Here is a 13,644-nt window from a genome sequence, read left to right on the forward strand (position 1 = left end):
TGAATTGTGACCGGAAACTGATCGGCAGCCAATGCAGACTGCGGAGTGATGGTGAAACATGGGCATACCTGGGTAGGCCCATGACTGCTCTCGCAGCTGCATTCTGCACGATCTGAAGTTTCCGAACACTTTTCAAAGGTAGCCCCATGTAGAGAGCATTACAGTAGTCGAACCTCGAGGTGATGAGGGCATGAGTGACTGTGAGCAATGAGTCCCGGTCCAGATAGGGCCGCAACTGGTGCACCAGGCGGACCTGGGCAAACGCCCCCCTCGCCACAGCTGAAAGATGGTTCTCTAATGTGAGCTGTGGATCGAGGAGGACGCCCAAGTTGCGGACCCTCTCTGAGGGGGTCAGTAATTCCCCCCCCAGGGTAATGGACGGACAGATGGGATTGTCCTTGGGAGGCAAAACCCACAGCCACTCCGTCTTATCCGGGTTGAGCTTGAGTCTGTTGACACCCATCCAGGCCCCAACAGCCTCCAGGCACCGGCACATCACTTCCACCGCTTCGTTGACTGGGCATGGGGTGGAGATGTAAAGCTGGGTATCATCGGCATATTGATGATACCTCACCCCATGTCCTTGGATGATCTCACCCAGCGGTTTCATGTAGATGTTAAATAGCAAGGGGGAGAGGACCGACCCCTGAGGTACTCCACAAGGGAGAGACCTCGGAGTCGACCTCTGACCCCCCACTAACACCGACTGCGACCGGCCAGAGAGGTAGGAGGAGAACCACTGAAGCATAGTGCCTCCCACCCCCAACCCCTCCAACCGGTGCAGAAGGATACCATGGTCGATGGTATCGAAAGCCGCTGAGAGATCGAGGAGCACCAGGACAGAGGATAAACCCCTGTCCCGGGCCCGCCAGAGATCATCCATCAATGCGACCAAAGCGGTTTCCGTGCTGTAACCGGGCCTGAAGCCCGACTGCTGGGGACCTAGATAATCGGCTTCTTCCAAGGACCGCTGGAGCTGGAGTGCCACCACCTTCTCAACAACCTTCCCCATGAAGGGAAGGTTGGAGACTGGACGATAGTTACAGGGAAATGTCAGGGAAATATTGGGGAATTTCAAAATGCTTTACCCCTGGACACCCTGTATCTGCCAAATAATTCCAGATTTTTAATATGTCTATAGAGTTTCTCAATCGTCCAGGTCATGGTTGTTCTAAAAGTGCTTTTCCAAAAAAAAAAAAAAAAATTGAAAAAATGTTATTTTCAATTCTAAAGAAGCTTTTAATCCAGAACTAAAGAAGCTTCTTGTTTGAGAAAAAGAAAAAAAAAGAATAAACAAGAAAACCCAATTGCCTTTTGGAAAAGTACCTTTAGGAAGATGTTGTAATAGCAACCATACAACAGTTAAACTTGGTTTTTCTTATGTGTGTGTAACTTTCAGTATAAGCTGCTTTTGCAGACCTTTAGCTTGTGAAGGCTTGAAGAAGAAGCACCAGCAGAGATTTAGACCTTTTCACATAAATTTCATTGACCATTTGCTAAAGAGAAGCAGAAGATCTTGTGTCTGTTCTTGGTAATCAGTTATTGTGGCCTGCTGTCCTCCAGCCTTTCCAGCAGCCGAATCAGATGAGGAGGTGTGAGAGTCGGGGTCAGCATCAAAGCAACCTGAGAACTCCAATGAGGAAGGGGGAATGGAACTGTCAGAGAGAGAATGTTCTGACCTAGGCTTCCTGACCAATAATACAGTACAAACGGCATCCCAAAAACCTCTTTTATTTTAACAGTTGGTAATTATTTCCATTCCCAGCCGTAATAAGTCCCAAACAATGATAAAAAGTCCGACAACAGTCTTTCGGAGAAAGGCAGATAAGCGAATGAACCTTGATCTTTCTTGACAAGCTGCCCAAGACCAATTAGCAAGAAACTTGGCAAGTTCAAACAGAAAAGTCCGAGCTAGAATGACACAAGTTGAACGAAGCTGCCTCCTGCAATGAGCCCTCCCTCCACTTATGTACCAAACAAAATTAGATATAGATAAATGAACAAATCTCCAACTTTCTTCGATGGGCAGAATCGCACTTGAACATCTTACCAAGGCTACTATTTTTTACTGCAATGCATATCAATTAAGATTGAAAAATCTTTCAAAATCTAAATAAAATTACACATAAATTAATTTGGCAAAAAAGAAGGGCAAGGATTAAGTTAAAACTACTGCAAGATTCAAAGGAAATGGGGGGATTCAGACTCCCAGATTGGGAAAAATATGATCAGGCTACCGAACTATTGTGTATAAGAGATTGGAACAATTCATAATTATTCTTGGTTAAAAAATGGCTCATTTAGTGGTTGTTTTCTTTTTCTACAACAAACAGAAGTTTACATGACAAACTGCCAGGCATAGATGGATTACTCAAAATTAATGATCTTTCCCAGACCTTGGCATATGCCCAAAAGGTTTATGGATCCTATTTCAACTAAGTAGGGATGGATATTTTTAGAATAGGATATAATTAATTCAGGCAACCATTAATGTTCTAAGTTGCAGAGTTATAAGCTCTTCCCAGAACCTGAGCGAGAAATCCATACTTGGATTCAAATGCAGCATCGATGTTCAGTGGTTTTGGAGCCCGTTTAAGGGGAAAAAAAATACAACAGAGCTAATAGATTAATTGGCTGTCCGGCGAAATGAAATAGAACTTCAAGGTGATTTACTCCAATGTGCTTTCCGAAATTAAGCTGTCGGGAAAGTGGCACCATTCTGGCATATGCTCGGCCTGTCCAGGAGGAGGTTTAACTGACCTTGGGTGCAGAAGATGGCACAGGCACATTCTCAGAGAGAGTTGGGACATTTCTGAAGGCAGCAGGGAAGCCTGGCGTAATTGTGCCAGTGACGCATTGCTTTGGCAGGCTTTCAAGGGTTGGTTACATAATAAAATCCATTTCAGATCTCCAAGTGGTCCTTGTTTCCTGAGTTTGCTAGCTTCACAGGCAGTATTGGGTTGCTACCCGGTGCAGGGTCACACTGCGCACCAGTAACGAAAATAGAGCTGTGTGTGCAACTCTGCGTCTCCGACATGCGTGTGCACATCCCAGCGAGAGTTTGCCTCTGCGCATGTGCAGGAAGTAAAATATTGCGTGAGAATGTGCACCTGCACGAGATTTTGTCTATCTTTTGCTTCTGTGCATGCATGGAAGCAAAATAATTCCCAAAACCTCTCACACGCGGGTGTCCTCTCGCAAGATTTTGCCGCATCCTTGCATGCACAGAAGCAAAAGCTTGCTGGGATGCACGCACGCTTGCATGCCTGCAACCCAAAGCTGCAGATGAATAGCACCGGTAGCGGCGGTAAGTAGCAACCTCCGCCTGGTCACAGGGCTCCAGCGTCTTTGAAGAAACAATTATTATTATTATTATTGTCAATATAACACAGCAAACGAGATCACTATGCTGGATTTCGTATTTCATCACCAGTCGGGCACTTCCCAAGCACCTAGGACTGTGTGATGTAGAGGCGAATTACGTTTGCCGATCCCAGTAAAGCGGCCTTTTACAATTGACAGATGGAGATTTTGTCAATTCCGATGGTTTTCAAATGTCCGCTGAGATTCTTTGGCGCTGCGCCCAGCGTGCCAAGTACCACTGGGACCACTTTCACTGGCTTATGCCAGAGTCGTTGCAGCTCGATTTTTAGATCTTCGTATTTCACTAATTTCTCTAGATGCTTCTCCTCAATTCTGCTGTTATTATTATTCTGCTGCTGCTGCTGTTGTTGTTATTATTATTATTATTATTATTATTATTATTATTATTATTAATTAGATTGGTATGCCTCCCTTCTCCAAAAACTCGGTGTAGGGGGGACTATTGTGAGTATTGTTTGGTTGATGTTCTTTTGTGGGAGGCACGGTGGCTCAGTGGCTTAAAAGTCACTGGAGAAGGTCTGCACTCCAGCGGTTCGAGTCCTATCACCCCTTCATGGAGTGAGCTCCCGTCACTTGTCCCAGCTCCTGCCAACCTACCTGTTCGAAGGCATGTCAATGAGAATAGATAAACCATGGGAAGGTAATGGCACTCTGTGTTTTACTACATTCCCTCTGCATCTATGTGCTATTGCTAACATGTTGTAAGCCGCCCTGAGCCTAAGGAGAAGGGCGGCATAAATCGAATAAATAACTAAATAAATAAATGTCATGCTGGCCACACATGGTCATGGGAAACGTCTCGGACAATACCAGCTCAGTAGCTTAGAAGCCAAGATGAGCATCGCCCCTAAATCATGTATATTTAATGGAGTCAAATGCACAGGGGTTCCTTTACTTTTTTCATCTTTATTCTTCTGGACTGGGCACTTCATAGATGTACTACCCTGTTTCCCCAAAAATAAGTCACCCCCGAAAGTAAGACATAGGAGAGGTTTCGTAGAGTTGCCTAATATAAGGCATCCTCCGAAAGTAAGACGTAGGAGATGTTTCGTTTCACAGCATTCCCAAGCAGAACATATATAACACTGCTGTCCATAAATTGCATCCCTAAACGCTGCATCAATCAGATTTAAAACACATCCAACACGTAGCTGGGTGTTTGGATGGTTTTTGCTGCAGCAGGATACAGGATACAATTCACTGGAAAAAAAATAAGACATCCCCTGAAAATAAGACGTAGCACATCTTTGAGAGCAAAAATTAATATAAGACGCTGTCTTATTTTCGTGGAAACACGGGTAGCAGGTGGTGCAGTTGGGGGGAGAACAGTGGTGGGCTATGAGCCGGAATGCTAAATTGCATTCGCCACCGCGGCTCATAAGTTCTTGCGGGACAAGCGCTATTTTGCTGCTGCACCTATGGTGTATCCATATTTCGGCGAGGTTTTACCTGTGGCTCCGTGCACGATTTTGCTACTTCCACAGGTGCAGCATTAAAATTGCGCTGGTCCCACAAGAACGTACGAGCTGCGGCAGCAAGCGCAATTTAGCATTCCAGCTCATAGCCCACCGCTGGGGGAGAGAGTTTGTTAAGGTATGTGCAGAGTAACCCTTGAGTAGCAATGATATGCACATAGAAACATATTGGAGTAGATATGAATAACCATCAATACAAATCTAATTATTATTACTATTACTATTATTATTATTATAATTATTGATGATGATAATAATAATAATAATAATAATAATAATAATAATAATAATAATAATGTCATATACAGATACATTAAAGTGCATACAGGTTTACTTCTGGAAATAGTACAGTCCAATAAACAGTCCAGGTCATACATGTTCAAATCAGTCAATAGCTGGAGGGACACCCAAGGAAAAAAAGGTTCACCATCACTGCCCTAAACTGCTGTTTTCCACTCCCCTTCGAGCTCAGATGGTGCCTGATGGAGGGCATCACCCTCTCTGCCCAGCTCATAATAGAAACGAGGCTTTTTTCTCCTGCAGGATCTGTGGCTGTGGTTCGGGAGAATCAGGCTGTGCTGTGTGTGGCTGTTGCAAAGCCTGTGCCAGAGAGCTGGACGGGCAGGAAGCCCGGCAACGGGGAATCCTCGATGCGGTCAAAGAGATGATTCCGCTGGACCTCTTGCTGGGTAAGCAAGCCCAACTGGGAACTAAGGCGGCTTTGCCAAAACCATCCAGGGGCGAGAAAAATGTTTTCCTAGGTAAAATGAAAATCTTGCCTTCCTCACACCATTTACTTCATCCGTCAATAATTTTTGTGTCGGTCTCCCCTCTATTTATAGTAAAGTATAAAAATGCAGTCCTCCAAAATTGTCTCTCGTAAAAGATCTTTGGATTCTCTTGGGTTCCCTATTTGGTCATCTTACTTTTACTTTCAGTTAAAGTACCAGAGGAAGATGTTAAGAAATATGAAATATACACTGCTCAAAAAATTAAAGGGAACACTTAAACAACGCGATATAACTCCAAGTAAATCAAACTTCCGTGAAATCAAACTGTCCACCTAGGAAGCAACATTGATTGACAATCAATTTCGCATGCTGTCAGCACATTCAACTTTGTAGAGAGTAAAGTATTCAATGAGAATATTTTATTCATTCAGATCTAGGATGTGTTATTTGAGTGACATTTATTTTTTTGAGCAGTATGTATAAATAAATGTCAATAAAAAGCTCCAGTTCATCCATTCATCATCAAACCCCAAGTAGGGGCCATCCCAACCTCAATGCAAATTGGTCAGATGCAATTTTCCTCGGTGATTAAGGGGAAAGAGAAAAGCGGACAGGTTAATCCCTTTTACAGTAATTTTGTCCTAAACGCCCCAAATATACTTTGCTTCAAGTAATCACTTAACATTTTTACTGTAAAGCCGCATGATACCTAACTGGGGAGCAGGAAATCATCCCAGCCCCCTCAGATCTGAGTCGTAGCTCACCTCTTTATCTGAACAAGCCCTGCCTCTACCTTTTAGTTAGTGTTGAGTATTTTATCTTCTTTATTCTGTACAGGTTTTGTAATATTTTATCCTGTTAATACTGTGCAACGCCCAGAGTTGCCTTGTGATAAGATGGGCGATGGAAAAATTATTATAATAATACAATATGACATAGAAACATAAAAGATTGATGGCAGAAAAAGACCTCATGGTCCATCTGGTCTGCCCTTATACTATTTCCTGTATTTTATCTTAGCATGGATCTATGTTTATCCCAGGCATGTTTAAATTCAGTTACTGTGGATTTACCAGCCACATTTGCTGGAAGTTTGTTCCAAGCATCCACTACTCTTTCAATAAAATAATATTTTCTCACGTTGCTTTTGATCTTTCCCCCAAGTAACTTCAGATTGTGTCCCCTTGTTCTTGTGTTCACTTTCCTATTAAAAACATTTCCCTCCTGGACCTTTTTTAACCCTTTAACCTATTTAGAAACATAGAAGACTGACGGCAGAAAAAGACCTCATGGTCCATCTAGTCTGCCCTTATACTATTTCCTGTATTTTATCTTACAATGGATATATGTTTATCCCAGGCATGTTTAAATTTAGTTACTGTGGATTTACCAACCATGTCTGCTGGAAGTTTGTTCCAAGGATCTACTATTCTTTCAGTAAAATAATATTTTCTCACGTTGCTTTTGATCTTTCCCCCAACTAACTTCAGATTGTGTCCCCTTGTTCTTGTGTCCACTTTCCTATTAAAAAACCTTCCCTCCTGAACCTTAGTTAACCCTGTAATATATTTAAATGTTTTGAACATGTCCCCCTTTTCCCTTCTGTCCTCCAGACTATACAGATTGTGTTCATTAAGTCTTTCCTGATAAGTTTTATGCTTAAGACCTTCCACCATGTTTGTAGCCCATCTTTGGACCCGTTTAATTTTGTCAATATCTTTTTGTAGGTGAGGTCTCCAGAACTGGACACAGTATTCCAAATAATTAAGAAAATAAAATATAATTAAAATATAATACAACCTACCGTACCATACCATACCATACCATACCATACCATACCATACCATACCATACCATACCATACCATACCATACCATACCATACCATACCATAATATATTATAAAATAATAGTAATATAATTAATATATCATGATTTAATATGTAATACAGTGTAATGCAATGCAGTGCAATGCAATGTAATAACATATTGAGGGGCACCTATGTGCGAAGGAAGAGGGTTTTACCATACACACCGCTGCTTCCCAAAAGTTTTCTTTCGTGATCCAGATCCATCTATCAGAAAGCCCATATTTAAATGTCTCTGTGGTGTTTGGGCAATACGTCTCAGCAGTCTTTACCCAAAGAAAAACTCTCATTTCCCTAATTTGGGTTAATTTAGCCAGGAGTGGGGAAAACACAGGTAAATAGTGTACTTTAATGGGTTTCCCTTTTTGTGATGCAGCCGTCCCTGTGCCTGGTGTTAACCTTGAAGAACATCTCCAGCTGAGACAAGAAGAGAAGAGGCAGCGTGTGAATAGAAGGCACAGACTGGAGGAAGGCAGAGGTTAGACATTGGGGTTCCTTTCCTTTCACTCCCCTACTCCACCCCAGTTATTAAATTTTGTGTTATCACATTTTATGTGTGTCCTTTAAGGAACTTAATGGGGAAAAATGCAAATAATACGTTGGTGAAATTTGCCCCAAAGATGGTAACGGAATATTGATCCATTGAATTTTTGTTTCAATCATATTCAGGTTTTAATCAACCCAGGGAACTTTTGAGATAAAATTGTGATTTTTAAAAATCATATTCTTCACCTTCATTTTTTTTTCTTGCTTTGAAAGGCCTTTTTAAGAAAAAAATAGAAATAAATCAAAATATGAATTGCAAACATAACATGGTCTGAAAAATAAATGGCAGTGCTTTCCCCAAAGTTATTTGTAGTGATCTTCGGTCCACTTAGCAAACTTTAGAGCTTATTGTCATTCGGATAGTCAAATAAAATCATGAACAAATGTCTTTACTGTTTTGTTAAAACAACACAGTAAATCCTGTATTGTCTTAAATACTGCTAAAAACATTAAGCACTGTTTACTTGAAGTGAAACCAGGACTTCTACGATTTGTTATTATTATTTGCATTGGGTATTATACACTGGTATGTATACCAATAAGTAAATAGCCTATTTTTAAAAATAAATTATGACTACATAACAGTTTTACTTTTTAAATTTATTTGAATGGATGAGGGAAATATGGTTTGTTAATATCCCTATTCTGGTTTGTCATTATAACCTGAGAAATCGGAGGCACAGTTATTTTTCGTGTTTAGCGATGACAACATTGTTGTCGCTTCCCCTAGTTAGGATTTTAGGATTCACCTCTCTACATGTGATTTGATGGTACAGAGTGTGAAACTAATTGAGAGACAAGAATGGGAGATTTCTCATATCTTACATTTGTAGATGGAAGTGGAGATAGGAGCGAGAAAGATGCCAGCAAAATCACCACCTACCCTCCAGGGACTGTCCACTTCGATTGTGATCTTCGAGCGATACAAGTTAGCTGTGGATTTCACCACTCAGGTATGGCCTTTTTATCAGATCGATCTAGGAATTTATTTATTTATTTGTTTTGTTTTCCTGTAGTTTGTCAGAGAAGAATTTGAAACCTATTAGGGTTGGTACAAATGTGCAATTTTTTTGTGTCTATATATACATTAAAAAGGGTAGCTATCATGTACCCTTGGAGTCGTGGATAGCTCCAGAGTTCAAATGAGCAGAACTCGGATAGCAGCTCCCCTGGAAGACAATTTTATCCACTTAAGTATATTTATATATCGGGAACTCAGATCACTCTTTGCAGTGATGAATTTATGACGTGAAGTTTAGTTTATTCATTGGTTTTCCATTTTATTCCCTAGTTGTTCTAATGGAGAACGGAGATGTTTACACGTTTGGATATGGTCAGCATGGGCAGCTTGGACATGGAGATGTGAATTCCAGGTATATCAGTCTTGCATTATAAATATGAAAATTTAAGTGTGGGTGGAGCAATTGCATTTGTTAATTTTATTTGCAGAATAAGACCTTTAAGATTTCAGTGCTGCCTCATTGTTCTGTTCTGAATTGTCATTAAAGCTCCCTTTTTACAATCCTGCAATCTCCTAATTTGGGATAGAGTCGGGGCAACTAGACGGAGCTGAGCTTTTACTGGCTGGATACCCTTCTTGACGCCTACAGGGAGTTCGTAGCAGATATTTTCTGGCCGGCTGAAACGTGGACTCCAGGAAGGACGTCTTCGTAACGTCAAAGCTCCGCCCATGGAATTCCCTATTGGGATTCCCCACCTCCGTTTGAGCCTCCCGACCGGCCCGACAGCTCCGCGGCTCTTTTGCAAAGCTGACAGCCGGGCGGTGGGGTTTCTCAGTGCCGTCCTGAACCCGAACCCAAATGCCGAACTTCCAGGTTCGGCGTTCGGGAGAACGCTGAGAAGCCCCCCGGCTGTTTCAAAAGGCAACAGCTGGGCGGGGGGGCTTCTCGGCGGCCACCCGAACACGAACTTTTGCCAAACTTCCGGGTTCGGCGTTCGGGCAGCGGGATCGTAAGACGGAAAAAGTTCGGAAGAAGAGGCAAAAAATTTCCGAACCCCAGGTTCATATCTCGGAAAGTTCATATGACGAGGGGGTCGTATCACGAGGTACCACTGTAGTTTCATTTCAGGTTGTGCATTGGTACCCAAGAATATATGAATTTACACTTGCTTTTTTTTTTTTTAATTTAGGGGGTGTCCCACTTTGGTGCAAGCCTTACCAGGACCCAGCACCCAGGTCAGCGCAGGCAGCAACCACACAGCTGTTCTGTTGATGGATGGACAAGTCTTTACCTTTGGCAGTTTCTCTGTAAGCATTTTACCTTAAAATTCCTTTCCTTGCCCAAACCAGCTGCTAGTTAGGGCTGGGAAAAAAGCTTCGAAAAAGCTACATCTAGAATATAAGATGCACCCAAATTTTAAGCCTCTTTTTGGGATGAAAAAGGTGCATCTTATACTCCAAAAATTCAGTATTTCTTTCCCTCCAAACAGAAAGGGAATCCCCAGCTCATTATCATCCAGATTCATATTCATTTCAAAATAGTCTTTTTGATCTTGGGTCTAACCCTTAACAATCCCCAACCAATTCATATAAACACGAATTACAATTGAGTACTAATAATTAATACTATAAGCCAGAGGTCTTCAAACTTGGCAACTTTAAGACTTGTGGATTCCAAATCCAAGAATTCTCCATTTAGCATATCTGGCTGGAGAATTCTGGGAGTTGAAGTCCACAAGTCTTAAAGTTGCCAAATTTGAAGACCTCTGCCGTAGGCTCTCGGGTGATTTGTTACAGGAGGTTCATTGATATTCAGAATGCAGAAGCTAAACCACAAACAATTAATGGAGGTTTTTAATAAAATGCTTGCAAGGGCCACTGCTGACAAAGCTGAGAATTTGTGTTCTACCACATTGAGCGCCTTGTAACACTTCATTTTTTACTCTTTTTTTTCTTTCCGATTTGCCTTTTCAGAAAGGGCAGCTTGGCAGACCCATTCTGGACATTCCTTACTGGAACGCAAAGCCAGCAGCCGTGCCTAACGTGGGCTCCAAGTATGGACGCAAGGCAACCTGGGTTGGAGCCAGCGGGGATCAGACTTTCCTTCGGATTGACGAAGCTCTTATCAATTCTCACGTGCTCGCAACATCAGAGATTTTTGCCAGCCGGAATATTATAGGCAAGAGGCTTGTTAGCTGCTGCAGCTCGGGGAAACTGTGAATTTCTAGCTGATGCATTGACTCCCTCAAAGAAGGGATTTCTTCTCTAAAAACCATTATGAGTTAATTGTGGGGTGGGATGTGCAGATGGACAAGAAATAAAAGAAAGAGAGAGAGGAAGAAAAAGAAAGAAAGAAAGAAAGGAGTGAAAGAAAATCTTATTAAAGTGTGTTGTAGAAAAATCAATTTTCCAGAAGCACACACGGCTGACTGTTTCAGCTGGATTCATAAATTTATTTCTAAATATATATATATAAAATCTACGAAAACAAATATATATATATATGTACACAGTATATACAATATCAATAGCAGATTATTTCTTCAAATAAACACAAGCAGGAGTTAGTTTCATTTCAACAAAGCATTACAGAGAGCATTACAGATGGACTGAGAGCAGAGTGCACCTGGAATATTACTCATAATATGACTTGGTCCTTTAAGAGACCAAATAAATGGCCAAATGTCTGACTTCCACTTACGTGTCTCTTAGGCTTGATTCCTGCTTCCATATCAGAGCCCCCTCCGTTCAAGTGTCTTTTGATAAACAAAGTTGACGGAAGTTGTAAGACGTTTAACGATTCTGAACAGGAGGACCTTCAGGGGTTTGGCGTGTGTCTAGATCCTGTTTATGATGTCATTTGGCGGTAAGTGTTGGCACGGGTAGAAATAAAATACTGTAGGGCAGGAGGAGAACTATTCAAAAGCCTGTTTAGTGAATCTGGAAAGGGACCAATGCTTCCTGCTTTGGAATTTCCTTTCCTCTTTCCTTTTTTTCCCTTTCCTCTTTTTCCTTCCCCTTTCCTTCAGATGAACCTTTGTGTTGAGATAGAGCCAGTGGCACCTGATGGTGCTTCTTCCTACCAATGCAAACATTTGCATTTTTAGAATGATTTGAGAGGAAGGGCAACATCGCTGCCTCAGCTTTGACACTATAAGCCAGGGGTCTCAAAACTTGCCAACTTTCAGACTTGTGGACTTGTGAACTCTGGGAATTGAAATCCACAAGCCTGAAAGTTGCAAAGTTTGAAGACCACTGCTGTAGGTCACTGCCTATTCAGCCTTAGCCTAAAGCCGGCTTTTTCTGAAGTTACACATTTTATACATCCAGTAGAATTTATATTGTTAGAAAGATAGAATGTTTGTCTTCATTGGTTCATGATTTTCTAGAATAAGACCCATCTGCCTGTCCATTGCAGGATGAGGAAGATGAAGTTGCAACCTCTAATCTGAAATCCATTTGTTTGAGTTTATTAGGCCGCAGCAATAACAATAGCTTGAAAGGTATCAAATCTTATTGTTTTGAACAGGTTTCGACCAAATGCAAGAGAATTGTGGAGTTACAACTCAGTTGTGGCCGATTCCAGACTTCCCTCCGCTCCGGATACACAGTCCCGTTGCAGCATTCTCAGCCCAGAACTGGCTCTTCCCACAGGATCCAAAGCTCTTACCACAAGATCACATGCCGCTTTGCACATGCTCGGTATGAACGATCCACTTCAACATAACTAGCGAAACATCAAGCATTATTCCTATACAGTGGTGCCTCTACTTAAGAACTTAATTTGTTCTGTGACCAGGTTCTGTCAAGAACAAGGGGACACAATCTGAAGTTAGTTGGGGGAAAGATCAAAAGCAACATGAGAAAATATTATTTTACTGAAAGAGTAGTAGATCCTTGGAACAAACTTCCAGCAGACGTGGTAGATAAATCCACAGTAACTGAATTTAAACATGCCTGGGATGAACATATATCCATCCTAAGATAAAATATAGAAAATAGTATAAGGGCAGACTAGATGGACCATGAGGTCTTTTTCTGCCGTCAGTCTTCTATGTTTCTATGTTTCTAAAGTAGAAAAGTTTGTAACTAGAAACAATTTTTCCCATAGGTATCAATATAAAAGCAAATAATGCATGCAAACCCATTAGGAAAGAAATAAAAGCTCAGAATTTGGGTGGGAGGAGGAGGAGGAAGAAGAGGAAGGGGACAGTCGCTGCCGAAAGAAGAAGGTGAGGAGAGGGGAATCAAAAAAGTCCAAAACTTTAAGGCTTAAAAAAAAGAGGGATTCTGAGGTGGCGAGGAGGAGCACGTGCCTCCCATACACCCGGCACGAGGCTGCCTCCCATACATTGCGCCAGAGAGAGAAAGCTAGGCGGGCGATAGGGGGGAACCTCCCGCTCCTTTGACCAAAAGGTGGCTGCTGCTGCTGCTACCTGCTTCCTCTTCCTTCCCATGCTGAAGGGCTCCCCTCCCCTCTTGCTTGCTCTCTTTGTTGCCGCCGCCTTTCCTTCTATAGTGACTCCTTGGTTTGGCTGAAGACGAATTGATCCGGCTTGGTCGAAGCACCCCCTTTTTCCTTTTTGCACCCAGATGCTCCTGGAGACAACCTCGCGCCTGGTGGTATGGGAGGCAGCGTGAGGGAGACACCACAGCGAAGTGGTTTATTCCCTCTCCAAG

At 42.1% G+C, this 13,644-nt stretch overlaps 1 protein-coding gene across 21 annotated transcripts in view; it reads left to right on the top strand.

Moving 5' to 3' along the window:
* MYCBP2 (MYC binding protein 2) overlaps nucleotides 1-13,644 on the top strand; it is a 181,723-nt gene that overhangs the window by 36,051 nt on the left and 132,028 nt on the right. For all 21 annotated transcript variants that reach the window (XM_070751329.1, XM_070751313.1, XM_070751316.1 and 18 more), the window contains exons 16-23: nucleotides 5,403-5,548; nucleotides 7,834-7,935; nucleotides 8,837-8,956; nucleotides 9,295-9,376; nucleotides 10,155-10,272; nucleotides 10,939-11,143; nucleotides 11,677-11,830; nucleotides 12,494-12,666. In XM_070751329.1, the coding sequence (XP_070607430.1) occupies nucleotides 5,403-5,548; nucleotides 7,834-7,935; nucleotides 8,837-8,956; nucleotides 9,295-9,376; nucleotides 10,155-10,272; nucleotides 10,939-11,143; nucleotides 11,677-11,830; nucleotides 12,494-12,666 (1,100 nt within the window). The remainder of the gene's footprint in view (nucleotides 1-5,402; nucleotides 5,549-7,833; nucleotides 7,936-8,836; nucleotides 8,957-9,294; nucleotides 9,377-10,154; nucleotides 10,273-10,938; nucleotides 11,144-11,676; nucleotides 11,831-12,493; nucleotides 12,667-13,644) is intronic.

This window comes from Erythrolamprus reginae, chromosome 4, assembly GCF_031021105.1.
Source record: "Erythrolamprus reginae isolate rEryReg1 chromosome 4, rEryReg1.hap1, whole genome shotgun sequence".
Taxonomy (NCBI): domain Eukaryota; kingdom Metazoa; phylum Chordata; class Lepidosauria; order Squamata; family Dipsadidae; genus Erythrolamprus; species Erythrolamprus reginae.